The sequence below is a fragment of the Pteropus alecto genome, unplaced genomic scaffold (genome assembly GCF_000325575.1).
Source record: "Pteropus alecto unplaced genomic scaffold, ASM32557v1 scaffold3, whole genome shotgun sequence".
Taxonomy (NCBI): domain Eukaryota; kingdom Metazoa; phylum Chordata; class Mammalia; order Chiroptera; family Pteropodidae; genus Pteropus; species Pteropus alecto.
In genome coordinates this window covers 65,128,431-65,155,927 of record NW_006442484.1, presented here as the reverse complement: position 1 = coordinate 65,155,927, position 27,497 = coordinate 65,128,431, and the positions used below count along the sequence as shown (strand labels likewise).

Below are 27,497 nucleotides of genomic sequence, written 5' to 3'. Positions count from 1 at the left end.
AACTAAGCAGGGGGGAAGAAAAAAAACCCCAGAACAATTAGGATTCCAAAGCCTATGAACAGTTTTTATATCATACAACGCCATGCCATTATATACAGAAAAAAAGAAACCTATAATAAAGAGAAATATATTTCCCAAGCTGTGGTTCTCCAGGGAACAAGTGTGTCTTCTTGAGGACCACAGTAAATAAATTATGTAGGAAATTATTAAGAATCAAAAGCTTGCAGTTAATATTCTAAGTAAGCTTAAGAAAAATAAAAGCACTAACTACCCTAGGTATTGCACGGATACAACACCAAATATAAGACATGTCACTGCTAAAAAAATACCAAAGTCATCATACTAAGTGTTTAGTTATTTTGGAACACTTAACTAAGTTTCAGTCACATGAAAAATGTATTTTTAGTGATTTCAATATTTCTTCATTGTCAATTGAAGTTTTATCTTATTAAGCATTCAGGTTCTTTTATCTTACTGATCATATTTTTCAATTCGATTTAAGATCAACCTACATTGACTCTTGTCAGGTACTATATTTTCATAAATTTCAAATTAATGATAGTTTAAGATGTATTAATCTACAATTATATATTTTAAAGATATTTAAACCAATGAGATATTATCAATAATAAAAAATTATCTGAAAAATAACCTAATTAATTGAAGATTTCAGGTTCAATAAAATTTAATTCAGGTAATTTTTCTGTTGTTTTAAGTCAAAAATCACTTATGGTTAAAGAAGAATGATGTTTAAAACTACCACATTTCTTTCCACTTCTACCGAACTCAGAAAACATGGATTCAATAGGGAAACTTCAATTAAGAAATTGTTTCAAGTTTCAGGTGGTCTAACTTATTCAACAAATGCAATTCTCACCATTACAATGAGTCACATAATTAAATGACAACCGCTTTTATTTACCAGCACAGAGGTTTTTTAATTTTATTCCTCTAATCAAGAGGCTATTATTCTCCCTTATCTGTAGCCGTTAGCAAAGCTAGTTAAATTGATATCTAAATGAGAATGATGGTAATAACAACATTTATTATGTGGCATTTAATCCTCACAGATAACCAAAACGTGGCACAGTGCTGGTTAATAAATAAGTAGCTAAGGCCAGATTGGAACCCAGGCATTTGGGTTTCAGGACCTGCATTCTAAAAAGGTGAGAAAATTGAAAATAGTCCTAGTTTCATTGTCACTGCTCTCTAATAAAAGACTGTTTTTCGCTTACAATTGTTTAAATCACTTCTCATATTCTACGGTTGATTGAAGTACTTCTTTAAGCAGCTTGTCAAAAAAAAAAAAAAAAAAAAGGAAAGCTTTAGCTGTCTTCACCTGCACACATATCGCTCTACCCACAAACTGCAATACACTTCTGCCTGATTCTAAACTGCTGCTTCTTGAAGTCCCCCTCTTGGTGCTTTTCTGGCGAACGCCTTAAAAAGTGACTTTGACAACTAGATAATCTCTCTCCACCCATCCTCCCTCAGAAAAACAATTAAATTCAATTAGAATAATTTTCGGGCACTGAGAATAAGACATAGGCCTTTGGATACCCTGAAGACCAAAAAAAGAAAAAAAAAAAAAATCAAAAACCAGAGGTGTGGGAGGACGCTTTTCCCCTCCTAAACTTAAGACATAAAAGGGCATATAAAGAGGAAAAAATAAAAAGCGGGCCGTGGGGCAGCGCGAAGGACCACACTTTGGGCGCTCTCGCCCAAGGGGTCCGGGTCCTTCTCCGCGGTGGTGGCGCGTTCTCGTACTCAGCAACCCTCCTCAGGATTCCCAACCTCCACCTTCTCCAGCCTGCCTCCCCGGGGCCCGCCAACCCTGTCCCGGGCGGGGGGTAGTGGGCCTCGCCAAGGAGGGTCCTGAAGAAGACCCCTGGCAGGGCGCGGAAGGCGCCAGCAGGACCCGGCTGCGGTGAGGGGCGGGGGCCCGCAATCGCTCGGGGACCTGGCGGGTCAGGAGGTGATGGGAGGAGGCAGGGGGAAGAAAGGGGGGTTGGGAAGTAGCGTCCGGTCCGTCGGCGCAGACAGCTCTGCCAAACCTCCGACTCCCCCAGTCCTGCCACCGCCGAGAGCCCTACAGGGCAAGGAGGGTAGTCCACAAAGTGCTGGAGCAGAGGGGAGAAAATTCAAAACGAGTCTACTCAACCTCGTCTTGGCTCCGAGGCCCCGCCATGGAGACCAGCACAATGCGCAGGCGCACTCCCTCCGAGAGCGCGCAGCACGGTACCATGAGATAGGACCACTATCGGCCACCATCGTTAGTTCTCTTTCTGATTCGTTTTTTTTTTTTTTCTTCTTCTTCTTTTTTTGTAGTCCCTCTTCCCGTCTGGATTTTACTGCCTGAAGCTAGAGACGAGAGGCCATGAAAAATCTCAGTAGAGTGAGGTTCTGATTGGGAATATGCGTGGGAAAATAAACCCAGAACCGCTTAGTAAATTAAAGCTGAAGACAGAGGAAATATAAATATCTGGCTGGAGTCCGGAAGGTTAACGCAAGTAAGATATTCTGAGGGCAGCGTGGCAAAAAAGGACTACAATTCCCAGTGGTTACAGCGTCTGAGAAGCGCTGCTGTCTGGGGGTTGTAGTACCTAGGCACTGTGTTGAAGTATTGGGGCTAAAGACAGCATCTTGAATTTAAAAAAGGGAGAGAGAAGCAGATTTGAATTGGTCCTTTCTGTGTCTTCCTATTCGATCACAGGCCTAAATATACTAAAGGAAATCCAAAAAGATTAAAGGGATACGCCGTCTTTAAGACTATGCTTTGCTAATCGATGATTCCTAAAATCTAGGAATAGGTAGTTGATGTTTGTGGGCTGGGCCTCCGTAGAAGGGCAGCCTCGTGGTCTCTTGCTTAGGAGGCCCGAGGAAAGAAAGCGGAATCCCAGTCTTGGACTGCAGCTTCTGCTTACCTGCGCAGTGTAATTTTGAGCTGCCGTTTTTTGTAGACCTAAGGGACAAGAGCGCCCGTTGTATGGTAACATACGTTTTCGTCGGCAGGTCTTGTGTGTACTCCCCGCCATGGCTCAGCTCCAGACACGCTTCTTCACTGACAACAAGAAGTAAGTAAGCGTGTTCCCCTTTTTTCCTCTCCCCTGCCTGGGATCCTCGGTTGTCATTGCCGTATTCACTTTCGCCACCACCATCACCCACTTTTTTTTTCCTGGACTCTCCGTTTGGCGTGTTTTCCGCTCAAGAGGAAGTGGTACCTTGCGAGGATTTCTCAGAGACCCGTTATTGCCTCCTTTCTGCCTAGCTTCTCAGGCTCTGTATAATTTGAATTGTAACTGTAGAAGGGCCTGAAAGGGTTTAGGCTTGTTTCCTAAATGAATTACATTGTATAATTAATGAACAATGGATCAAGTCGTTAAAGGCTGTGCGTTAATGGTGTTTCACAAGTTTTTGAAAACACTTCATTTTTTTGAGTAGGTGATAGACGATGCTTTCCTAAACCAGGTTAGGAAATGGACCTTTAAAGAGGGGCTTAGTAGAACTGGTTTTCGATAAGTGTGAAAAGTCAATTCAGTTACAGATTTGTGTATTCAGTTACGTGTGTGTGTGTGTGTATACACATATATACACATCTCTGTGTACGTATACATATATGTATGTATAAACATTTTACCAATAGTCCCCAGGTCTATAGCATTCATTTGAAACGTAATTATGTTCTGCCTTGTGGTGCGTTTGTAGCTTTATGAATTGACCTGGTAAATCATATTCACTTCTCTTGTGTTGTTGCTTGAAGTACACATAAATCATATTATAAATAAGTTAAAAATTAGTCTAAATACTTCTTAAGAAATGTGATGCAATAGCATAGCCACTGTTTTTTCCAAGCGAAATTTTTATTGAGATTATTGTTGATGCACGTGAATTCTTAAGAAATAATATACCACTGCATTTTAACCCATGAAATAAACCAACGCCATGTATATGTAGATGTGTGTATATACTTTTAGATTCTCCAAAAATATGTATATGTTCTGGTCAATAAAATGAGGAAGTAAAATAGTTTTATTCATGTATATGTATATTATTTACATATATATTCATAAGTGTGCATGTGAATTAGGCTACTTCTCCCCAACCCCTCATTTTACTGACCCAAATGGTAAATGAAAGAATGAAAATTTTTAGTTTCTAGATTTTTTTACCTTTTGGAGAACCGAAATAACTGCTTACTTTTTTTGGCATGATAAATATATAACTATAGTCTTACTACTCAAATTGTAGTTTGAGAACCAGCAGCAACAGCAGAACTTGGGAGCTTGTTAGAAAAAGCAGATTCTCAGACTCCACCCCAGACCTCCTTTTTTAGAATCTACATTTTGACAAGATCTGAAGCCCCTCCCCCAAAGACTCCCGTTGTGGCAAAAAGAGACCTATTTGAACATGTGTTTCTGTCTGTCTTTCTGTCTTCTTTCTCTCTTCCTTCCTTTCTCTCTCTCTCTCTCTCTCTCTCTCTCTCTCTTTCTTTCTCTCTCTCTCTCTCCTTTCTTTCTTTCTTGTAACAACTTTGAAATATAATTCACATACAATTGAATTCACAAGTTTAAAGTGTCCATTTCAGTGGTTTTGAATATATTTGCAGAATTACGCAGACATCACTACCTTTAATTTTAGAACATTTTTCATTACCTTTTAGCTGTTAACACTCAGGCCTTCTGGTCCCCCAGCCCTAGGCAACCGCTAATCTACTTTCTGTGTCTATAGATTTGTCTGTTCTGAATATTTCATATAAGTGGAATTGTATAACGTGATCTTTGTAAATGGCTTTAGGCATCATCCATGGATATACTACATTTTGTTTCCATTGTTCAGTTGATGGACATTTGGGTTGTTTCCACATTTTGGCTATTATGAATAGTGATGATACGAACATTTGTATATGTGTTTTTGTGTGTACATATATTTTCATTTCTCTTGGGTAAATACTTAGCTTTGGAGTTGCTGGGTCAAATGGTAATTCAATATTTTAACTTTTTAAGGAATTACCAAATGTTTCCAAAGCAACAGCGCCATTTTACATTTCCCACCAACAATGAATAATGGTTTAATTTCTCCACATTCTTCAGCAATACTTATTATCTGTCTTTTCTTTGTTCGTTGTTTAAAGCAAAATTACACCTTCTAGACTAGGCTGAGTGGGCAGTTTAATTAACTCTTAGCTATTGTTTTTGCTTCACTCCCTGCTTTCCTGCACCTCTTCCTCTTGTCTACCCCTCTTTCACGTGACAAAAGCTCGTTTTTCTATATGTAGCTTAAGAGTGATCTTTTTTTATGCTTACTTTCAGACCTTGCTCTCTCATCCTTTTCTCTAATTGAATTGACCTATGGCTTCTTTGTTCTCTTATTTTATGTATTACTTATGACATAGTTTCATTGGATTTGATTATCAGACTTTAACTCTTTCTGAGAATAGAGACCACTTTAAATTCCTTTTTGTTAACCCCATGTAGCAAAATGTCTGGCATGTATTAGATAACCAGTAAATGTTTGTTGAATGAATAAATTCACAGTCATTAAAATATCTGTAGACTTGATCTTGACTTTTCATTTCTCTTTTATAGATATGCAGTAGATGATGTTCCCTTCTCAATCCCTGCAGCCTCTGAAATTGCTGACCTTAGTAACATCATCAATAAATTGCTGGAGGCCAAAAATGGTGCGTATATATGTTCTGAAAAGTTAGGAGAGGGCACAGTACCGCTATCTACACTAAAATACATCACATTTTAATTTTATTTCCTTTTTTTTTGGCCTTGTTTTATAATAACTGCATGTATTTTATAATGGAAAACTTTATAAATTATAACATGGGTTTGCCTGCTACAGTTCTTAATACTTTGAAAAATAATTTGAAATAAAAGAGTTTAGGAAAAAATATTTCAGTTTAATCTGTTTTTAAGACAACATGGAGATAAGGTGGTTGGGATTTAGGAATAAAGATTTTAGTTTAATAGTTGTAATGTTGAGATAATTAATACATTGTGCTAAAGAGGGCTGAGTTGGGTAGACGTAGAACAAGCATCTTGGTGCTTGGGCTCCACTCGCTGTACTTCTACAAAGCAAATGGTATTATCAGCATGTGAGTATTTATGTTGTGTAATAACATGTCAACATAAATACTGGTATTTTATAAATATTTAGAATTTATTAGAAAACTAGATAAATTTTCTAATGGATAAACATTAACATGTAAGAATATGAAGTAAAACATTTATAAAGATATGAATATTAAACACATACTGTGCGAATATAACTTATTAGCCCTAAAGTTAATATGAATAATGTATGGAAAATTTTTGATTAAACAAGATTGGCCATAAATTGATCATTGGAGTTGGGTTATAGGTATATGAAGGTTTATTATAAGATTTATTCTATATTTTTTTAAAAAAGTAAAACTATACATAAAATAGAAGATTTCAACATGAAAAATTGAAAACATAAAGTGTGATTTTTAAAAACAAAATATGTCAAAGGAGACACTATTTAGAAGCAAGCATATTTTTGGGCAGGTATTTCTAATGCTTCAAAGCTCTTTTGATTCTACACAATTTGGAAGAATAGGGAGGTGAGATTTATAAGCTAATGCCTAATATTTTCTTCTTCATCTTCAAATAATCCCATAAGTTTTTTGTTAAGGTTGAGATGATGTTTTTGAGCAACTATTTTTGGGGAGACAGAGTCTGCAGTCTTCATTGCTAGCAAGTTGTAATTCTTGATTCAGCAATATTGTTAGGCATTTCCTATCGGTTTTTGTCTTTACTGTCATCAGTATATAGAAATTCTGATGAATAATTACTTTTCTAAATGTCAAAAATGTCATATATTCTACCTATTGAAAAACTCTGAACGAGAATAAGAATTCTTGCAATAGAAGCTTTGCAATACCGGTATATGGTTGTTTGTTGTTACCCAAATAGTTGTATATTTTCTAAACTTGTAGATGAACATTGGTTTGTCTTTTTGTATAAATTGAATAACTGAGTCAGTCATTGCTCTTGAGTTGAAGATGCAATTTCAGATTTCAGAGTTTTCCAAAGTAACAACCCAAATAATCAGTGAGGTAACTCTTCTTTTAAAAGGATTATGTTTAATAAATGCACAAAGAATGAAGAATTTTTAACATATTGTAACTCCAAATGAAATAATGGATTTAAGTCATGATTTCAGTAGTTGTTAAAATTGTTAATTAGGTAAAAGGCTGATAGAGAACATGATGGATGGGATCAGATTAACATTATCTGAGCCCCAGAGGTGGATCTTACTATCATAAAAAGAGATACAATGAGATAACATGCTTCCTGATGTGATGTAATAAGAAATACACACTACCGTAAGCTTGCCCCCCACTCCCAAAAAACCATACCTGAAATCTAATTAAGCATTTAGGTCTGCTTTGTGTACAAGATGTATAGGTAGTAGAGGAACATGTTAAAGGGCACTTCGCAAATATAATCAAACAAACCCATAATGTAAGAAATATTAAAAGACAGATGACCCAGTTTCTTTCAACAAGTAAATGAATGGCAAGGGGGAAAAAAGAAATTGTTAAAGATTAAATAAAATATATTAATCAAATATAATATTTGGACTTGAGATGCTGATTCTAAAAAGCTCACTATAAAAATATTTATGAAATAAAGACACATGAACATTGGCTGTTTGATATTCAAAGGAATAATTATTAAGTATTTTAATATGACTTTTTTTTAAGTTCTCTTATATTTTAGAGATACATACTAAAGCACTTACAGGTGAAATGATACCATATCTGAGATTTGCTTTAAAATAAACTAGTAGAGGAGTATAGGTGATTGTCCGTGAGTTAGTAATTGTCAAAGTGTGCGGTGGTGATGGGGATTTATTATATTACATCTACTTTTATAGCTACAGCATAATCTACATATCTATATACTTGAAATTTTCCTTAGAATAAAATTTTTCTAAAAAATCTACGTATACCCCCAACAACAAAAGCATTCTACCAACAGAACAAAGTATTTCTGTTCTTAAAAATCACATAGTATACTGGAATACATGGCCTAACTATGCCATGAAGAAATTCTGGAGAAACTGAGAGCCCACACTAGGATAATAGGTACCTGTTTGTTTTGGGGGTCTCTCATATACCTCTGCCAATACCACTTCAGTTCTAAAAATGATGATTTTATTTTATTATTATTATTTTTTTTAGAGTTCCACAAACACGTGGAGTTTGATTTCCTTATCAAGGGCCAGTTTCTGCGAATGCCCTTGGTCAAACACATGGAACTGGAAAACATCTCATCAGTAAGTTCAAATGGTTACCTACTCTGTTAAGATATTATCACATAAGAAAGGCAAATCTTCACTTAGAATCAGCCTGAATCTGTAACAACCAAGATCCTTTTGATTATTGTGTTTTCCTAGAAATTTGAACTTCAGATTCTATATATTCAATTTTGAAATCCTCTTTTTTCTTCTGAGAGTGTATTATTAAAAAATGCAGATGAATGAATACGGAAAAATACCTTCATATTTGTGGAAGAATTGTCAAGAAAGTGAATAGCAAGCAAGTTTACTACTAATAAAGGTGTACAAAATGATTGCGCACGTATAAAAATGCATAGGTTCAGTTTGTGATTTAGAATGATTTCCCCCCCTTCCTCTAATTTTCAGACTTCCTTAAATATTGTTTTTATAACTTAAAATATAACTTATAACTGCTCTTATGGGGCAATTTTCAGACCTGTAGTAAAATATACATAAAATTTATCATTTTAACCAGTCTTAAATGTACAATTCAGTGGCATTAACAACATTCACAATGTTACACAGTCATCAACACTATCCATTTCCAGAACTTTTTCATCATCCTAAACATAAGCTCAGTACTCATTTAACAATATGTTTTTTTTGATTTTGTAATTTCAAGCTTATAATCTTTTTTCCCCTACTTTTAGCATAAGTTTTCTAAGGTCATTAATATTTCTTAATATTACTCTGAGAGCACACTGTTAGATAAATAAAATTTTTCTCCTTTGGTGTGGCTCCAAATTTTCTAGGTTATGAAGGGATGTACATGATGGTGATATATTAAACTGGGGGTTCTTTATAATGTACCGCTTTAAAATTACACCACCTGACTGATTTCTGGTTTCTCTCTGTGACTAGGAAGAGGTTGTGGAACTAGAATATGTGGAGAAGTATACTGCACCTCAGCCAGAGCAATGCTTATTCCATGATGACTGGATCAGTTCAATCAAAGGGGCAGAGGAATGGTATTACCAGATAAATGTCCTCGTATCTATTTTCTTATGCCACCTCCATCAATCTTTTTAAGTGCATATGGGAAGATTCTTCTCTGATTTCTCTATTCTTTGAAAAATAACTTGTGATACATGTATCAGTGGCCATGCCAAAGATCTTTACATTCAGTGTAGTCAAGAAGAAACATATCTATTAATAAGTTTTCTGTGTCAGGATGTTGTAGTGACATTTGTATTCTGAATAGGTCAAGTGTCAGGGCATTTACTGATTTGAGTATGTTGCTTTTAAGACTAAGGATATAATTTGTTTTATAGAGGAGAAAAAAAATACTTATACAGCCACAGATGCAGGTTATGCTATTTTAGGGCTAAAAAGGGCAGACTAGAATCAAGAAGATATGAATTGCTAAGAGCAAACCCCCACTGGCCTTACTTTTAGAAAAATATTTCAAGAGTGGTATATAGTGGGAGCTTACTTTCAAAGAATGCTGTTACACACAGTTAATGTTTTTACTGGTTTTACTTTTACTTAAGTGGTTTTATGGTTTTTCTATTTAATGTTGTTTCACTGATGTAATACAAAGGACTGTTGGCTTTACAAGCAATTTACTTAGCTTTCCTGAGAGTTGTAATGTTTACAATAATGAAAAGGAAATCTAGGGTTTCTTGGTTACATTTTTATTTTTAGCAGGTCAGGAAAAGCCAAATATAACAACATCTTCTGATCTACTGTAGTGTGTTTTGAAATTTTAATCCTCATATGAAAGAAGAATTTAAAAGTATAATCCTCAAGGTTTTTTTTTTTTTTTTTTTTTTTGTCATAACTAATTTCAGGGTTTGAAAAAGATGCTTTTTATATTTCATAGGATTTTTTTCTCCTCATAGGATTTTGACTGGTTCTTATGATAAGACTTCTCGGATCTGGTCCTTGGAAGGAAAGTCAATAATGACAATTGCGGGACATACAGACGTTGTAAAAGATGTGGCCTGGGTGAAAAAAGGTAAGGGCTCTGCCAAAACGGAGAGGAATCCTGAACGGGGAATTGGAAATAAGCCATTTTCAGTGCTGGGGCAGAATATAAATGGGATAGGAAATGTCTCATGCCTCTGTCATTTTGAGGTTTTACAAAAATACACTGCTAAAGAAGAAAAAGATTATATAAAAAATTTATGTTAGAAGAAGTGAGACCTTACTAAAATTATATCAGATAATACACATTTTCAAGTTCATATTGAGTGTGTTAAATTTATATATTTTATTTTGATAAATCTGCCCTTTATAAGGTAGCTTCTTTTTCAAAGTTGGCCATGTAAGCTCTTTTATCTTTTTAACATTTTTATCAACAACAAATTCAGTTCTTCAGTTTCAGAACACGATGTATTTTAAATTTTTGTATTAACTTGTTTCTTATTCTTGTGTTTTTCTTCAGACAATTTGTCTTGCCTACTACTGAGTGCCTCTATGGATCAGACTATACTCCTATGGGAGTGGAATATAGAGAGAAACAAAGTGAAAGCCCTGCACTGCTGCAGAGGTCATGCTGGAAGTGTAGATTCTATAGCCGTTGATAGCACAGGAACCAAAGTAAGTAACGTGTTATTCGTACTTTGAACTAGGCTTTGAACTTCTTATACAAAAAAAATGTTTCTACTTATATTCATTATGATTGGCCTACTTTCATAACAACGGGTAACTAAAAAATACGATTTCAAACCAAAAAGTAAATACTCATACAATAAAAGACAAATTCAATTCCTCAGTCTAGGTATCTCCGGTTTAGAACTTTATATAAATTGCAGACATTTTAAGAAATAGGTAAACAAGCAATTTCTTTATGTAACCTTCTCAAATTATAGTGATTGACATTTTCAATCTTTCAGCTACTCACAGTGCTGCCATTAATTGAAAATGTCTAGTTGGTCACCTAATAAGCCTTAGCATACACTAAGATTAATGTTTATAGAGGTTGTTTTACTATTATTGCTGATCTGCTCTTTATCATGACAAAATGGTAAAAATTAGTTAAAAGGAAACAAACCTAAGGGCACCACTGTATTTGACTTCTAAGGGGTTACAAACTCTCTTACCATTTGAAAATTCCCTAACCAGCAATGAGGTATTCTGTATTTAAGAGTGTTTCTTTAGCATTTCTTTGCCAGTTAGCATAACAGAGGACTTTTGTGCAGTCAAAGGTAAAGGTTTAAGATTATTGAGTTATAGAGAAAAGTTTACGTGTTGTCACGTTCAAACTTAAGTGAATTAACTGCACCCTGTCTTTTAGCTATAAAAGATAGGAACTCATCTTGAACTTTTTTCAATTTAGAGAGCGTGAGATCCAAGTAAGGCATAAACACATCACAAGCAGGGTGATGATGCATTTGGGTCTCAGGAATCAAGGAGTAGAGGCCTGAATGTAGCTAGCACTCCCCTCCCTCTCTTGTCTAACCAAGTTGACTCTATTCTCACTTACCTCAAACTGACTTTCTCCACAAAGCAATAAAACCTGGTTTTCCATATTACCAGGCTTTACAACTGTACTATCTGCCCCTGGAAAAAGACTAACTTCAACTCTCTGGAACACAAATTCTCAAAAAAAGCATCCAGAAGGAGAAAGAGACCTATTGGCACAGTGTAGATCAGATGTCCAACTTGATCTAAGCAACCATGGCCAGGGCACAGGGCCATATAGGAATGGCAGCTCTTTCAGTTGCCATAAGATTGAGGGAACAACTTTCAGGAGACTAGGAAAATAGGCAGATGACATTACACTAATAAGGATTTCAGAGCAAAGTAAAGGTTTTAAGTTAAATAGGAAAAATAGGGCAAATAATATGGATTATAGTACATACTCTTTAACCCTTCATATAAATCTGTTTAGTTTTGCAGTGGCTCCTGGGATAAGATGCTAAAGATCTGGTCTGCAGGTAAATCACATATTTCTTTTACTATGACTTATTAATGATATTTCAAGAATCTCAGTGAAAGTGCGTTTTAACCCATATTTTGCCATAAAAATGTACTAGAGCTTTTTAGGACACAAAGGAGCATAGTGTAGAGAAACATTAGTGTATTTCTTTGTGTTTCAAAATGTTTTTCTACACCAGTGGTCCTCAGCCTTTTTGGCACCAGGAACCAGTGCTTCTATGAGAATCTAATGCCTGATGATCTGAGGTGGAGCTGATGCAGTGATGCCAGCGCTGGGGGGCGGCTGCAAATACAGATAAAGCTTTGCTGACACTCCCGCCACTCACCTCGTGCTGTGTGTTCCGGTTCTTAACTGGCCACGGACTGTTACGGGTCTGCAGCCCAGGGTTTGGTGACCCTGAACCATCTCCTTATTTATTGGACAATGTCACTGAATTGCTGCAAGTGTCAACAACATTTTCTCCAAGTTCCCTTATTCAGGAACCTGGAAATAAACAAAAATATCTTCTGAGTAATTTTGATAAACTTTACTGTTAGGAAAATTTCTTAGTTAAGCTGGTTTACTTAAAAACAAACTTTTAATAAAATTTTACCAAAACTTCTTGCTTTGAAAACATATATTAGAAGGAACAATTGAGCAGACGGAAGAAAAACTCTTAGAGGAAGGCACATTTATAGTAGTAAGAAGATACTGAGAGAAAAGGAGAAACTCATGGATATTTAAAGTCTAAAGTAGTAGTATTATAGAATTATTTATAGCACAGATAAATAGATCAGAATACCTCTGTTACTTCTGAGGTAATTGCTTTAATACAGTGTAGTACCCTAAATACAGTTCACACAGAGTTGGGGAATCAGGAAAAGCTTAGAGTTTTAAGAAATTATGTGTAAGATGACAGAAAAGATGATCATTCATTTTAGTAGATTTTCCAAAAATGCTTAAACAGTTTTGAAGCAGAAAGTGGTTTGTTGAGAAATTTTTCCCTTTGTGGAATATTTTATTTTTTGATAGTTCTAGGTAAATGAGATACATATAGTATGTTGTTACCCTTACAGTGCTTGTAGTCTGGTTTGGGAAAAACTATGTAATAGTCATAAAATAGTTACAAAACATTAACATACATGGTTTTCCATCTAGGTTTGCTACCTGGCCAAATGATGTATAACAGGTTTTTTTTTAAAAAAGCAAAGAATAATTATCTATGAAACACTTTTAATTCACTGTTAGAAAAGTAAAATAAGAAGAATAAACATGGCTGGAATGTGTGTCCTTTTAACATGTGTTTACCTTGTGGCACTCCCATCTTCATAATATTAATACAATCTGGTCAGAACTCCTACAGTTAGAAGTAAGCAATTTTTCATAGATGTAATAAAGTAATGAATATTCATAATGATCTTATCAAGATGATCATTATGATCTTATAAAGACATATCAAGATATCAAACTAGTTAGGTTCTAGGATTTTAATGTACTTTAACTTTTTGCTTTCTCCTTTTAGAAGATTGGTAACCCATGTAATTGTTTTTATGTATTAGTAGAAGTATCTATTCCCTAGTCAATTGAGATAATATGGAAAACGTATATACCCAGAAATGTAAGAATTCTTTGAGACTGTTTGAAATTAATATTTACCATAAATTTTTAAAATAGCAAATCTAAATGTCTATGATACAGTCCCTACAGAGGAAGAAGATGAAATGGAGGAATCTACAAATCGACCGAGAAAGAAGCAGAAAACAGAGCAATTGGGACTGACAAGGGTAAGTATTTGTGAGAACTGACTATACTTGGCTTAGGTTCGTGTTGACAAATGTATGGTGATTTAATATCTTTCCTATTTAAATTTCCTTTTTTCTTGCTGCTTCAACTGTAATTAGGCTATCTTTCACTAGATTTGTAAATTTTTATTATAAATACTGCTGTACTGTGCTACATTTATGAGTCATTGAATATTGTAGCATTGAATCAGGATTACAGATTGGTGGGTTGATTATTTAGCTATTTGATCTTGTGGTGCATTTTGAAGTAGAATCTTTCCATTGTTAAAGCTTGCACTAAAATTAAGTGAAGCATCTCATTACCTGACTGTTTAATAATATTGATTGTTTCATAAACTGAGGATGTAATTCTTACTAGGGATGCTAGTTGTATCTCCTAAATCACTAGAAACCAAAAGTTTAATTGGGGTTTTGAGTCCATGATTTAGCTACTAGATCCAATTAAACAAACTCAGAAATTTTATCTATGTTCTTATTCTATTAAGTTAGGAAGATATTTGTCATAATATGATCTGACCTATATTAACATATTTAATGAGAAGAACAAAACTGAGTCATGTTTAAGAAAACATTTTTCATTTATTTTCTATAGCTATAATGAATGTGCAGTAAATCCAGCATTTGCACGTTATTTCTTGTAGTGACCAGTAATAGAGTATCTTATAAAAATTATTGAAAATGAGGAATAAAGTGTGATCATAAATGATTTATCAAACTCATGTAAAATACAATAAACAATAGCACTTGCTGGTTCTAACTGAAAGTAGTTACTTATAATTTCTTAATACGTTTAAACATGGACTGCTGAATTACAAGAAGAATGATCTGGTAGCAGCTCAGCTTCTTTATCACTGGGTCTGGTAGGACAAATTAAAGCTGTAAACATCTTGCCAGTTGGATATTGTACCAGTGGTAATTTACTGATACACATCCCTGATCAACCTTTAAATTATATATCTGAGAAGATTGCTTGAATTATAAAAATTCTTTATGTAAAAGGTCGCTTTTTTTAACCTTTCTTTTAATTGAAGTTTGGCATACATGTAGTTAAGTGTACAGCTCAACAAATTTTTACACTTCCGTATAACCCAAGTAATCACTATCCAAAACAAAACATTGAAAATTACCAACACCCTAGAAGACTCCCTCTAATCTCCCTGCCAGTCAGTAGCCCCTAAAGGTAATCACTCTTGTGACTTAATATCATCTTAGATTAGTTTCACCTATTTTGAAACTTTGTATAAAACCTGTGTGGTTTTATCCATGCTGCTGCATGTAAGGGTTCTTTTCATTAATACATAGTATTCCATCAAATGAATATACCAGAATTTATCCATTCTTCTTTTGATGGACATTAAGGTTGTTTGCAGTTTTGGCCACCGTAAATAAAGTTGCTATGAAAGTTCTTATACTTGTCTTTTGGTGTACATATGCAGTCATTTCTGCATATGTAGAATTGTAGGGTCACAGGGTATGCACAAGTTCAGCTTTTTGAATGTTAGAACTGCCAAAAAGTTTTCCCAAGTGGTTATATCAATTTATACTCGCACTGACAATGTATGAGAGTCAAAGTTACTCTACATCCTTAACAGTACTTGATACGGTCAGTTTGTTAACACTATAACTTGTGTAGTGGAATTTAAGTCCCAGCCGGTTGATATCTAATTATGAAATACCTCTTCATGTTTCCAGCCCATTTTTTAAATAAAGTATTGCCTGTTTTTTCTAAGTTGTTTAGGTATTCTGGTTTCAAAGTCTTTGCTAGATATATATATATTATGTATTTTCTCCCATTCAGTGCCGTACTGATAACTCTTATTTTTATAAGCTTGCATATATTGTTTGTTTTATTTGAGAGAAATCATAATATATTCGCTTTCTCATAGGTTATGCTGGAAACCTTTGAAGTGCTATCTGAGGTGAAACTTGTGCTGCAATTAGAAATAATAGAAAAAGTTAGATTTTTAAATCCAAATTGATAAGACAAATATCAAAAATATTATCTTCTCTTTGGATTTCTATTACGTGATTTGTATTAATATGACTAATGCTACTGATCAGTTAATTTGTCATTTGTTTCATACATTAACATACAGTAAGGTGTTTTCCCTTTTCTCTCAAAATTACTTTTTTTCTCTTCAGTGCTATTCTACTGGAGTTTGTTTGTAGTAACAATGCCAAAGGTGACTTTTCTGCCTTTTCAAAAAATTTTACATTTAGGAACATTTACTCTTTCTGATGTATTGGTTTTGAATTTTCATAAATGTATAGAGTATGTAACTACTACATAATCAAGATACAGAATAGTTCGTCATTCCTTAAAACAGGGGGTCTCAGTCCCTGGGCTACGGACTAGTACCTGTCCGTGGCCTGGTAGGAACCGGGCCATACAGCAGAAGGGAGAGGCAGGTGAGCCAGCGAAACTTCATCTGTGTTTGCGGCCGCTCCCCAGCACTAGCGTCACCGCCTCAGCTCCACCTCAGATCTTCAAGTATTAGATTCTCGTAGGAGCACCAGTCCCTGGTGCCACAAAGGTTGGGGACTGCTGCCCTAAAACTTATGTTGCTCGTGATAGTTATCCCTTCCGCTCTACTTCTGTCCCCTGCAACCACTGATCTGTTCTCCATTTCTTTAATTTTTCTTTTCTAGAATATTATATAAGTGGAATCACATAGTATACATACTTTTCAATCCAGCTTTTTCTCACATGTAGCATAATGTGTTTGAGATTTGTCCTCCCTACCCCAATTTTTTTGGGGGTTGGTGAGAAAGATTCATGTCATTGAGTATCATGATTTATTCCTTTTAAAAGCTGAATAATAGTATTCTATTGTATGGATATACAACAGTTTGTGTAATTATTTACCAGTTTTAGGACATTTAGGATGTTTCCAGTTTGACAATCATGAATAAAACTGCTATCAAAATTAGTGTATCAGAATTTTTTACCTCTTTCAGGAAAATTTTAAAGCTGGAGTAGAGACTTTAGGGATCATTTGAGCCAGGAGTTGGCAAACTATAACCCAACACCTGATTTGGCTATGGCCTATTTTTGGACTATGGAATGCTAAGAATGATTTTTACATTTTAAAGGGGTTTTAAAAAACAAGATTATGCAATAGATTATATGTGGCTTGGAAAAGCTAAAATATTTACTTTTTGGACCTTTACCAAAAAACTGCTGATCTCTGATCTCATTTTACAGACAAGGTAATAATATTTAAGAAGACTAAACATAACAAAGTTACAAAAGTAGATAAACTATCTCATTTTAGAATTTCTCCCATCTCTCACATGTTCCTTATATTTAGGACAGGCCCTGTATGGGGATTTTAATTTGAGAGAAACAGTACAGATTTTGGAGTCTTAATAAATGAGCCATGGACATTATTTAAAGATTGGATGCTGAGAAAATAAGGTGGTAAGAATAACCTATTAAAATTAATTTACCTAGAAGAGTCATGTAGCAAATGGCAGCACGTTGACTCAAACCTAGATCTGACCTCAAGCTTTTTCTACTAACTTCTACATATATTTGACAACTGAAAGAATTAAGTTAGTGTTAATATTAATACTTCTCAATATGAAAAGTAGAACAGATGAGGAAGTTGCAGAATATAGTACAAAACTACAGACTTTGGAATAATATTTGGGTTCAAATTTAAATCTGCCACTTATAAGCTGTATGACCTTGAGCAAGTTATCCTTCTCAGCTTTAGTATCTTTATTCATAAAATAAATACAGAAATATCTGTCTTGGAGGATCACTGTAAAGAGGAAAAGTAAGGCAAGATATGAAAGCCAAAGCATCTGACAAAATATCTGGCATTAGGCTTCAGAAGTAATAATTATTGTTATTGTTTAAATTACTCTAAACTAAAAATGCTTTCCATTTTGGGTGCTTTTCATTTTTAGACACCCATAGTGACCCTCTCTGGCCACAAGGAAGCAATTTCCTCGGTTCTGTGGTCAGATGCCGAAGAAATCTGCAGTGCATCTTGGGACCACACAATTAGAGTATGGGATGTTGAGTCTGGCAATCTTAAGTCAACTTTGGTAAGACTTATAAATTCAGTGGTTCTCTGATTAATTTTGAGCTTTAAAGTGATAAACTTGTAGAGGTGATTACTTTTATCCCCTTTCCCATGGTTAATGTTCTTTCCTTTTTTTTTTCCCCCAGACAGGAAATAAAGTGTTTAATTGTATCTCCTATTCTCCACTTTGTAAACGTTTAGCATCTGGAAGCTCAGATAGGCATATCAGACTGTGGGATCCCCGGAGTAAAGGTAAGTTATGTAAACCACTGGAGGGAAAAATATGTTTAAATATCATCAGTTTCTCTTCTCACTAAAGATGTGTACAAAAAGATGATTTTCTACAAGTTTTTTTTTTTTTAATTTGTTCTGTCTACTTTTCTCAAGTTTGGTAATCATTAACTTTTTTGCTTTGTTCAGATGGTTCTTTGGTGTCACTGTCTCTAACTTCACACACAGGCTGGGTCACAGCCGTAAAGTGGTCTCCTACCCATGAGCAGCAGCTGATTTCAGGTTCTTTAGATAACATTGTCAAGCTGTGGGATACAAGAAGGTAAGTACTATTTATGATCCACAAGAGAAATACGTCAGTTCCCTGTTGTGTGCAGAGAAAATGAAGTGGACACTGAAATGATAAATATTGATATCATAAAGAAAAGCAGGGATCAAAGAAATTATGTTAATATGTTGCTTTTTGCAATCTGAAAGAATTTAATTGTGGTAGTTTATCTTCAAAAAAGAAAAAAAATCCACAAGTTTATAAAATTCATGTATTCAACCTCGTTATATAAAACAGGAGAAAGCTTAGAAAAATTATCCTGAACCTTAAAATAAATATGATAACTATAGAAGCAGAGGCCAGTGGTCTCTAATAAATCATATGTTAATAGAAAGTTAAATAAAAATGCATATTTTTAAAGATAACCGAATATTAAAGTTTTCTTTCTTACTCATGGGCTAGTGCTACAATACTAGTATATGTAGAGTGCCCCCAATAAAATGCATACACAATTTATTTACATATTTTTACAAGTAGAATGGGGAGGCATTGACCAAATTTCTTTTTTACATTAAATCTGCTTTCTAACATCCTTATGCTACCTTATGCATGATTTGTTAATATCTAGAAGTTATATACATTTCAATTGGATAGTTTATTAGCAATTAGCATATAGTGTCTGATAATAGTAGTAAGTGCTGTGATGAGAGTAAAGCAGAGTAAAGGGATGCTTTTTTGGGAAAAGCCTGTCTTTGAAAATGATATCCTGGTAGTGAATTGAACCATGTGAAGGTATGAGTCATGCACAGATCATGGCAGAGGGAAAGGTGGATAAGGTGGGGAAAATCATGGCATATTTACAAAATAGCAAGAGAACCAGTGTTGGAGTGGAGTAAAGTAAGGAGGAGAGTAGCAGGACATGAGGCAGACAGTGGTTTTATTGAGCAGGAACTTATAGGCCACGGTAAGGAATTTAGGTTTCATTCTAAGTGTGATGAGGAAGGCTTTAGAGGTTTTTGAGCAGGGGAACAAGAATAAAAGCAGAGAGGCTATTGTAATTCAAGAGAAAGAATGGTTATTTGGACTTGGGGGGTAGCATTAGAGATGAGTGGTTGGATTTTTGGTATATTTTGAAGATAGCTCTTTGGCAAGATTGGCTCATGAATTGAATATGGAGATAAGAATCTAGGATAATGCCCGTATTTTCTGCCTGAGCAATTGGATAGTTAGTGGTACCATTTACTATGATGAGAAAGAGTAGAAAAAGAGGTTTGTGAGGACAAAAGTTTTGCCTTGGTTGGTTTAAATTTGTAATGCTCATAGACATCCAGCTATTGGCCAGTTGGATGTACATATCAAACTTGGGGAGGAGTTTTGGCAAAAGATATAAATTTGGGAGTTATCAGCAGATAGATGGGTAGCTAAAGTGTATATAAAGCTATAATGTGGGGGTAAAGGTAATCAAGGAAGTATGAAAATGGGCCTAATTATAAATACTGTTTTATAAATAGCATTTTTCCTTGTATTTGTTTGTTGTAAATCTTTGTTGTCTGCTAATGATATAAGAAAAACATGAGAGGTGGTCAAGTAAATACTCAGAATTTTAATAATAAGTGGTTATTGGGGCAAAGATGATAAATGCTGTAAAGTTTTTAGAAAAGTATGATTATTCATAGGTTTGTTTTAATACTATAAAATGCATTTAACATGCTAATATTTTTGTCTTTTAGTTGTAAGGCGCCTCTCTATGATTTGGCTGCTCATGAAGACAAAGTTCTGAGTGTAGACTGGACAGACACAGGGGTAAGGATTTATTAGTTATTTGGTAAAGAGGAAAATATATTAGAATTAACCTGGTATTTGTGTTTGTGGAGTTAATAGTGTCATTATATCTGATATTTATAATTCTGTATTCTAAGTTTCTTAATATTATTCATAAAATTTCACATCTCAAAGAAGAAACAAATTTGTCCTTTAATATTAGGAATATTAAATTTGAAAATTCTGAAGTTTTTTTTCTCATGATTATTTTAATGAAATGTTTTAACTCCATAAACTTGCTACTTTAGACTAGCAATTATTGGATCGAAGTATTTCCTATTTAGAAAAATCTTGTATAATAAATTTAGTTTATAAAATATGTTTCAGGAATTACAATTTAATTATCTTTATGCACATATGTAAGCTTTTATTGCCTGAGAATTCTTTTCAGTTATGGCTCCTAGGACTACTTAAATAATTTGTAATGTCCATTTCCCCATAATTAATATACTGTCCTTTGAAAACTTAAATGGGTAAAACTATATTACCCTTCAAACTTTTTAATTTTATTACGTTTCTTGGCAAATGTTTCATAGAAAATACAATAGCATATTATGCCTTCACTGAATTCAAATGATCACTTTTAAAATTTTAATATACTGTATTGCAATATAGTAGTGAAAATTGATGTAATTGGTCCATTTAAGTATTCCCAAAGCACATTAACTGCTCATCCATAATTTTTTCTATAATCAGAATCATCAGTATTTACTTAGGTTTAGCTATTATATGAAATAACTGTATTTACTTCTGTTTGTGTTTTTTTTCTCTTTATGCAGTTACTTCTGAGTGGAGGAGCAGACAATAAATTGTATTCCTACAGATACTCACCTACCACCTCCCATGTGGGGGCATGAAAGTGAATGATAAATTTGACTACAAAGATTCTTTCTATAAATGTGATTGATAGAGAATCCTCAGGTTACATCAGTGCAGATCACCCTTGATAATAGTTATCACTGTCTTTTTCTTTCTTCTCTATTTATTATATAACAGTTTATGTTTATAAAACATAAAACAGGACCTGCATTCTCTATCTTATGCAAACCCTTGAAATTAAACTGAGTTTTTCATTTCTTTTTGGAGGTATTGGTTTGAATTAAGATTTGCTTTTGAAATGCTATAAAAGCATATATTAAAAATACAATAATTGTCCAGATTTTTATTTCTGATGGAGAAACTTAACTTTTTAAAGTTAGCTGTTTTAAAAAAAGCATCTTAAAAAATCTAATAAATTTTAATAGAGAAAAAATTAGAAATATGTTTGATTTTGGTAAAATTAGTGATGTCTAACTATAATAAGACTTTCTAGGTATGCAGAACATTAAAAAATGTAGATGTTGCCAATTTATTAAGCATGTGTTAAAATATTTTAGGAAAGTACTTTGTATTAAAGCTATGGCAGAATTCTTTAGAAACTACATACAGATTTATGGTAACCAGGAATCTCTACCATACTTATTCTTTCACGTAGATAAAAGATTCTTTAGGCAAAATCTTTCAGTCAGTATTAGATCTAAACATTTTACAGATTATATATCATTAGCATTTATCTAAATTCACATGTTATATACCAACTATTTAAAGTAAGTGTTTCTTAAAATGTGACTTCCATCTTAATGGATTGATATTACTCAAGCAGAACACTTCAGCTTCTTAGTAATATATGGAAAATTAGTTTGGTCTCATTACTAGACTCTAACACAGTATATCTCACGTGAGGTTTCTGTCGCAGAGGTCCAGAACAGAAGAGCTATACTTGGCTGCAATGAAGAGACAAATCAACAGTGTATTAAACCAGGAGGGAATTTAGTTCTCTCGCGTGTAGCAGTCCAGGTCTGGAGTAGTGATTTTGTTCCACATTCCTTAGGGATCTAGGCTCCTTCCGTCCCTATAATATGGTCGTCATACTCACATAGACCAAGAGCTAGAGTTTCAGTTATATCATCTCTTAAAACAGTGTATTTTAATTCCCCAAAAGTGAATAAAGGTAACTGGAAAATTCATACCTAAAGTCTTTGTTTTTCTCATTTAGTGCAGTGTGGTCTAAATTTCACCATATCTGTAGTTTCTGAAAATCTAATTTTCAGAGGACAGAGATAAATTTATATTCCTGTTACAGATGGTCCCTGAATGAGCCTTACAAGCAGAGTTATTTACCTTTCTTAACTCACCCAACCTGGGCTGTACGCATACACTAGGTGACTAAAGTAAAGGTAAAGAGTCCTATTTATTAGATAAAGGACAAAGAAAGAAGTGGCATCAAGTTCTGGTTTCTTACCTATTCTCAACTCTGGTTTCCAAGCAGGATAGATTCCTGGTTCAGGCATTCTCCCTTGGGATGGATGTAAGTAACAAGAGTGACGAAGTCTCTTGGAGAATGATTATCTGACTGATGCGTGCCAAACTTCTTTCCTTGGGTAACTCAAACAGGAAGCCAGTAGAAGCCTAGAAGACACAGTCCTCCTAAAACATATTGCTGCTTCCTACCCTCTACCTTTTCTTCAAAAGTAAAAGTCTCCTTTTCAGTGGTCTGTATTCATCCATTTTAGTTACACCAGAGACGGGGCTTTATCTGAATTTACTTATCCTAAGACTTACTTGGAGAAATGAGTGGAGCTGCTCTCCCAGGACTAGGAAAAGTTAGGAACCAAAGAGTGCAGTGTGTTAAGGACCTGCCAGCCAGTACAGGGTTATTTATGCTGTCTTGCCATAATAATGCAGTTCATAAACAAGTTAATACTTGCTCTCACCTCACCAAAGTTTAAAGAAATTCCTTTTCTTACTGTTTAACAATAAACCTAATTTTAAACTTCGGCTCAAAGTATGCCTAATTGCTGAAAAAGTTCAAGGAAGAAGGCTGAACTTCTACCATCTACCAAGGTCTTTGCTGGGGTGGAGGAAAGGGGGGAAAATGTATAAGACGTGGACACTACCTTTAAAAAGATCACACTCTCACATGGGATATGCTCATTTAAAAATTAGTTAAAACAAGTTCAGAGAAGGATGTAAATATAAGGTAGAGCAATAGAGAGAGAAGCAATTAGTTTTGGTGGGAAGCAAGTTAGCTGTCAAGAAAGACATAGAAAAAACGTTTGAGCCAGGTTTGGACAGATAATTGGAGAAGATGGAGATGCAGGTTATTTCTGGCAGAGTGAGTAGCACAGAAGCATCAGAAATGATAGCTCATACATACTGTGAGAAGTGTGAAGCAATATTTCTTCACACGCTAAGAGGTTTCAATTCTGTTTTTTAAACAGCTGCCTTTCAGATCTTATCTAAAACATGATCTTTTTATATTGGAAACTGAAAATGGCTGTGATGATCACCTAGAGATTGTTAAGGTAGACACTTAAGATTTTTATTCTATGTAGAATGTAGAAAAACATTTTAAAAACATTTTCTATGAGTAGATGACCAGTATTTGCTTTGTCATATCCTTCTAAATTTAGAATGACCATTTTGGAACTATTGTCAACAATACGTAATAATATATTGGAATGCTTAGCATCAGGGAGAAAGAACAAATGACAGTTTAAATTGATATAAAATATACATAATTGAACAACCCTGTAAAACAAAACAAATGCAATCTGGGAATATCAAATAACCATGATATCTGTGCACAAAAATCCTTTTGATGTAGTCTGGTTTTGAAGTCAGTTGCTCATGTAGAGAAAAATATTAATCTTTGATATATACTACTATAGCCCCTATTCTTAAAGGGAAGATAGGACATTTTTGGACTATGTATGTGCAAGAAATATTCAATTAAGAAGCCACTAATTGGAATCAGGTTTCATTAGGCAAATGATATTTAAACTTTCCTAATCAGAAACTGCCAGGTATAAAAACAGCTGGAACTTTTAGTCACTTTAATACTGACATTTTTTGACTATCATAGACTTACAGTTATCAAGCATTAACAATGTTAATTATTATTTTGTTATATAAACCCAATATATCTTTAACTTAGTAGAAAGGATTTTTTGGTTGGTTTGTTTAATAGAATTTAGGTTGGCTATCTATGTTCTATTATTAGTTATTGATTCGAAGGTTTGATGAAGTTATTTTCTGGCAGTGTCTATAAAAATGGCAAAAATAACTATCTCACCATAACAATCTTCTGGCATAGGTACTAAATGATCTGTATGTCAAAGAAGAAGAATATATATGTTACAGAGGTCAAGTTATTTGACCAGATTTCATGCAGCCAGTAAACACCGTCAGGATTGGAATTTGGATTTATCTGAATCTAGAGCTCAACCTTTTAACTAGTATGTATATATTCTGCTAATTCTTAAGTCATGCAAAAGAGCAACTATTTTGTGGGAAACCACAACCCAGACAGGTTAAATACCTAGTGTGAAGGTATACAGCTAATTAGTGGCAGAGATGGGAGACATGCCTCTAAGTAATAAAGGCTCTGGAGAAATGATCTTGTTAGGTACGATCTGATACAAAGATTAGAAACATGTCAGACAATTTTATGTATACTTAGTAAAAGTATAAAGAACATGTCTGGTACTTATTAATACCAAATTAATTTCAGTAGTTACTTCAGAGGGTGGAAATACTTTTTTATATGTCTGTAACATTTCACATTTTTTAAAAATTGCTTTAATAATACTGTTTCTAATTCTAGTCTTACTTGAAAAACAAAACTGCAGTATGGGAGAGAGAACATGTTTAGCGTGCCATATGTAAGTAACTACTAGTGTGGGCACCTGAGAAGATAGCTCTCCATATGTAATTTCACTGACTGCCACTGACCTGATTCTTCTGACTTCCTTGATAAGATCAGATTACAAAGAAAGTGGAACACCTTGAAGAAATGGAACTATTTCCATGACATCAGGTTCAGTAGATCCCTAATCCTTAATAAGAGTAAAACAGTGCAAAAGGGTAGAATTCTTAATATGTTTTCTAATATCAATTGGGGTTTTATTGGTGAGACTATGCAGAAGTTTACTTAGTGCAAAAATTAAAGAAAAGATCATTGCTGTCCAAAGACATGAGGACTTTAGGTTGGCATCCCAGATTTGTGGAACCCCACATTCCAAGCCATTTAACAGTCTTTTCTAGTTAGATTGTAGAAGGCTACAATGAAGGAAAACACTGTTTATACTAGGATAAATGTTAATATGTTGTTAGAAAATTAAATAAGTTTTATAAATTTTTTACTTCTAAATGAAATCCATATAAAAGTATTTTAATGGTGTTAAATCCTTTTGTTTTCTAAAACAGATTTTTTTATGAAACACTAAATTTTAGCTATTGCAGCTGCCTCATTTGTAAGGGACTAGTACAAGCCATTTAAATTTTTTCTTAGCTGTCCAACAGCTAATAGAAGATTATTAATTTATTCCACTAACATTTACTGAATACCATAAGTAAGACCTGATTCCTGCCCTGGAGGTGTGTTAGCTCTACCTTGTTTGCTGAAACCATTCCTCCACTGTGCCCCTACTTGCACACTTTTCTTAGTGACCTGTGAAAGAAAAGGGATTATGTATAACTATATTTTATGGTGGCTTGGAGACATTGTGTATATTTTGGTAATTTTCCCAAGTAAAACCAACAGACCTGGCCCAGAGTCACTACTCTGACTTCCTGGTGTTCCTTGGGGGAACTTTGTCTGCTTCAGATTGAACTGAAGAAGCTATTTGTTTAATATACTCGAGTTAAATTTCATCCTGTTGGAAAAAGCATTTTCTAAAATTTCCCAAGAAATGGTGCTATCGTGCAGTAACACTTTGAAAGACATTTCGATTACTATTTATTCTTTGGGGAAAAGGTGTTGAGTTCTTTTTAGATATTTTATCCTGTATCCTTCCGTTGTCAATTAGCTATCTTTGTTTCTGTTCATTTATTGATTGAATAAACATGCAGAATATAATATGTATTAGGCACTGTGCGAAGAGATAAGGCTACAGAAAAGCATAAGGTTTTTATTTTGGAGGAGCTCAGTCTCTGATGAGGAACAGACAGGTAAATAATTACAATACAGGATGGCTGTTTAGTGAAAGTAGAGGTATGCCCTTAGGAAGGGCACCAAATTTTCCATGACTGAGTCAGGAAAGACCTGAGAAAGTACAACAATCAAATTTGCCAAATGGTAATTTCTACCTTTTTAAGGATCTGAATTTGAGAATCTGAGGAAAACTGTGGATTCTTTAAAAAACAAACAAAAATTAAAATTTTGCATATTATTTCAGGTATTGTTCCTTGATATCCCATCATTCTCAGGGTAAGAATTCTAGGTCTAAAGACATCAGAGTATTTTCAGTTCGAATTAATTCTGTAGTATACCCTACCCGTTTTCCTATTATAAACTACCTTTTTTCCAGGTTTTTAAGGTAAGTACTTTAAACAATATTCTGGAATATCACCCCATCTTTATGTCTTTCATGATTTTACAGACTTTATCACTTAGTAGGCTTCTTTCCTTGCTAGCCTATACGTCACAGTTATAATTAATATTTTGTAAAATTTTAGGAAACTTGATATTTTTTGAGTCACTTTTAAAAGGAAGCACTTCGAATTTATTTTCCACCAATAAGTTTTTCTTTTGCCTTATATCCAATTTTTTTCTGAGGTTTTTAGGCTCAAATTTTACCTTTTGCTCTTAAAGACTCGTTTATGACAAATTATGCGCATTTGAAGTCATTATTAACAGTTGTTAAAACCTAATCCTCTTTAAGCCTTTAAAGAAAGTTAAATACAGCACGTGAACACTTCCCGCGTGCTGGTACTGGTATTCAGAAGTTCCTGAGGACCCTGGAATGACGACAGCTCAGAAGCTTATAGCCTCGCAGGGGAGGCACCGGAGGGCCGGGCAGGTGCAGCGGGGGCTCCGAGGAGGCGGAGGGCAGTTGAGCGAAGGGCTCAGAAAAGGAAGCCGAGAATTCCTTCCACCTAACCATTCTTCAGAGGTCTCACACTCAGTTCCATGAACTGATGTTCCGACCGGTTTGGTGTCTTGTCATTTCGCTTTGTTAAGTAACGAGGACGCAGAGAAAGGACGAGCAGAGAGGCTCCGTGTTCAGCAGAGGACGGACGAGAGCGGAGACCCGGTCGAGTTGGGCAGGAGGGGCGTGAACCCGGCGCCCCGGCCGAGGCGCGGAGGGCGTCGCGGCATCGCGCGCGCCAGGCCGCCTGGT

The 27,497-nt window shown here is 34.6% G+C and overlaps 2 protein-coding genes across 8 annotated transcripts in view; one reads left to right on the top strand and one right to left on the bottom strand.

Moving 5' to 3' along the window:
* The window catches only part of CARF (calcium responsive transcription factor), a 56,192-nt gene extending 53,969 nt beyond the window's left edge, over positions 1-2,223 (bottom strand). For 4 of the 5 annotated variants that reach the window (XR_003042935.1, XR_003042934.1, XM_015596683.2 and 1 more), the window contains exon 1: positions 2,162-2,223. The gene's annotated coding sequence lies outside the window, so the exon portion shown is untranslated. Of the gene's footprint in view, positions 1-1,235; positions 1,292-2,161 lie in introns of all 5 variants that reach the window. The other variant, XM_025039449.1, reaches the window with a different exon arrangement.
* On the top strand, positions 1,771-21,484 carry WDR12 (WD repeat domain 12). 3 transcript variants are annotated; one of them, XM_025039451.1, is made up of 14 exons: positions 1,771-1,927; positions 3,013-3,074; positions 5,586-5,680; positions 8,219-8,313; positions 9,178-9,284; positions 10,158-10,273; positions 10,703-10,857; positions 12,152-12,197; positions 13,877-13,962; positions 17,896-18,036; positions 18,161-18,266; positions 18,435-18,567; positions 20,244-20,316; positions 21,114-21,484. In XM_025039451.1, exons 2-14 carry the CDS (start codon positions 3,034-3,036, stop codon positions 21,189-21,191), a joined length of 1,272 nt encoding a protein of 423 aa, XP_024895219.1. In that variant the 5' UTR covers positions 1,771-1,927; positions 3,013-3,033; the 3' UTR covers positions 21,192-21,484. The 3 variants fall into 3 exon arrangements, with proteins under 3 accessions (XP_024895219.1, XP_015452171.1, XP_006921430.1); XM_015596685.2 differs by lacking the exon at positions 1,771-1,927 and adding an exon at positions 2,054-2,272; XM_006921368.3 differs by lacking the exon at positions 1,771-1,927 and adding an exon at positions 2,294-2,510.
* The last annotated feature ends 6,013 nt before the right edge of the window (positions 21,485-27,497 follow it).

What these genes read in the sequence shown, in the direction of transcription:
- WDR12 (XM_025039451.1), top strand. Translation starts at nt 3,034, where the DNA reads ATGGCTCAGCTCCAGACACGCTTCTTCACTGACAACAAGAA. An exon ending in AACTGGAAAACATCTCATCA is followed by an intron (nt 8,314 to 9,177) that starts GTAAGTTCAAAT and finishes CTCTGTGACTAG; the next exon opens with GAAGAGGTTGTGGAACTAGA. An exon ending in GTGGGATCCCCGGAGTAAAG is followed by an intron (nt 18,267 to 18,434) that starts GTAAGTTATGTA and finishes TGCTTTGTTCAG; the next exon opens with ATGGTTCTTTGGTGTCACTG.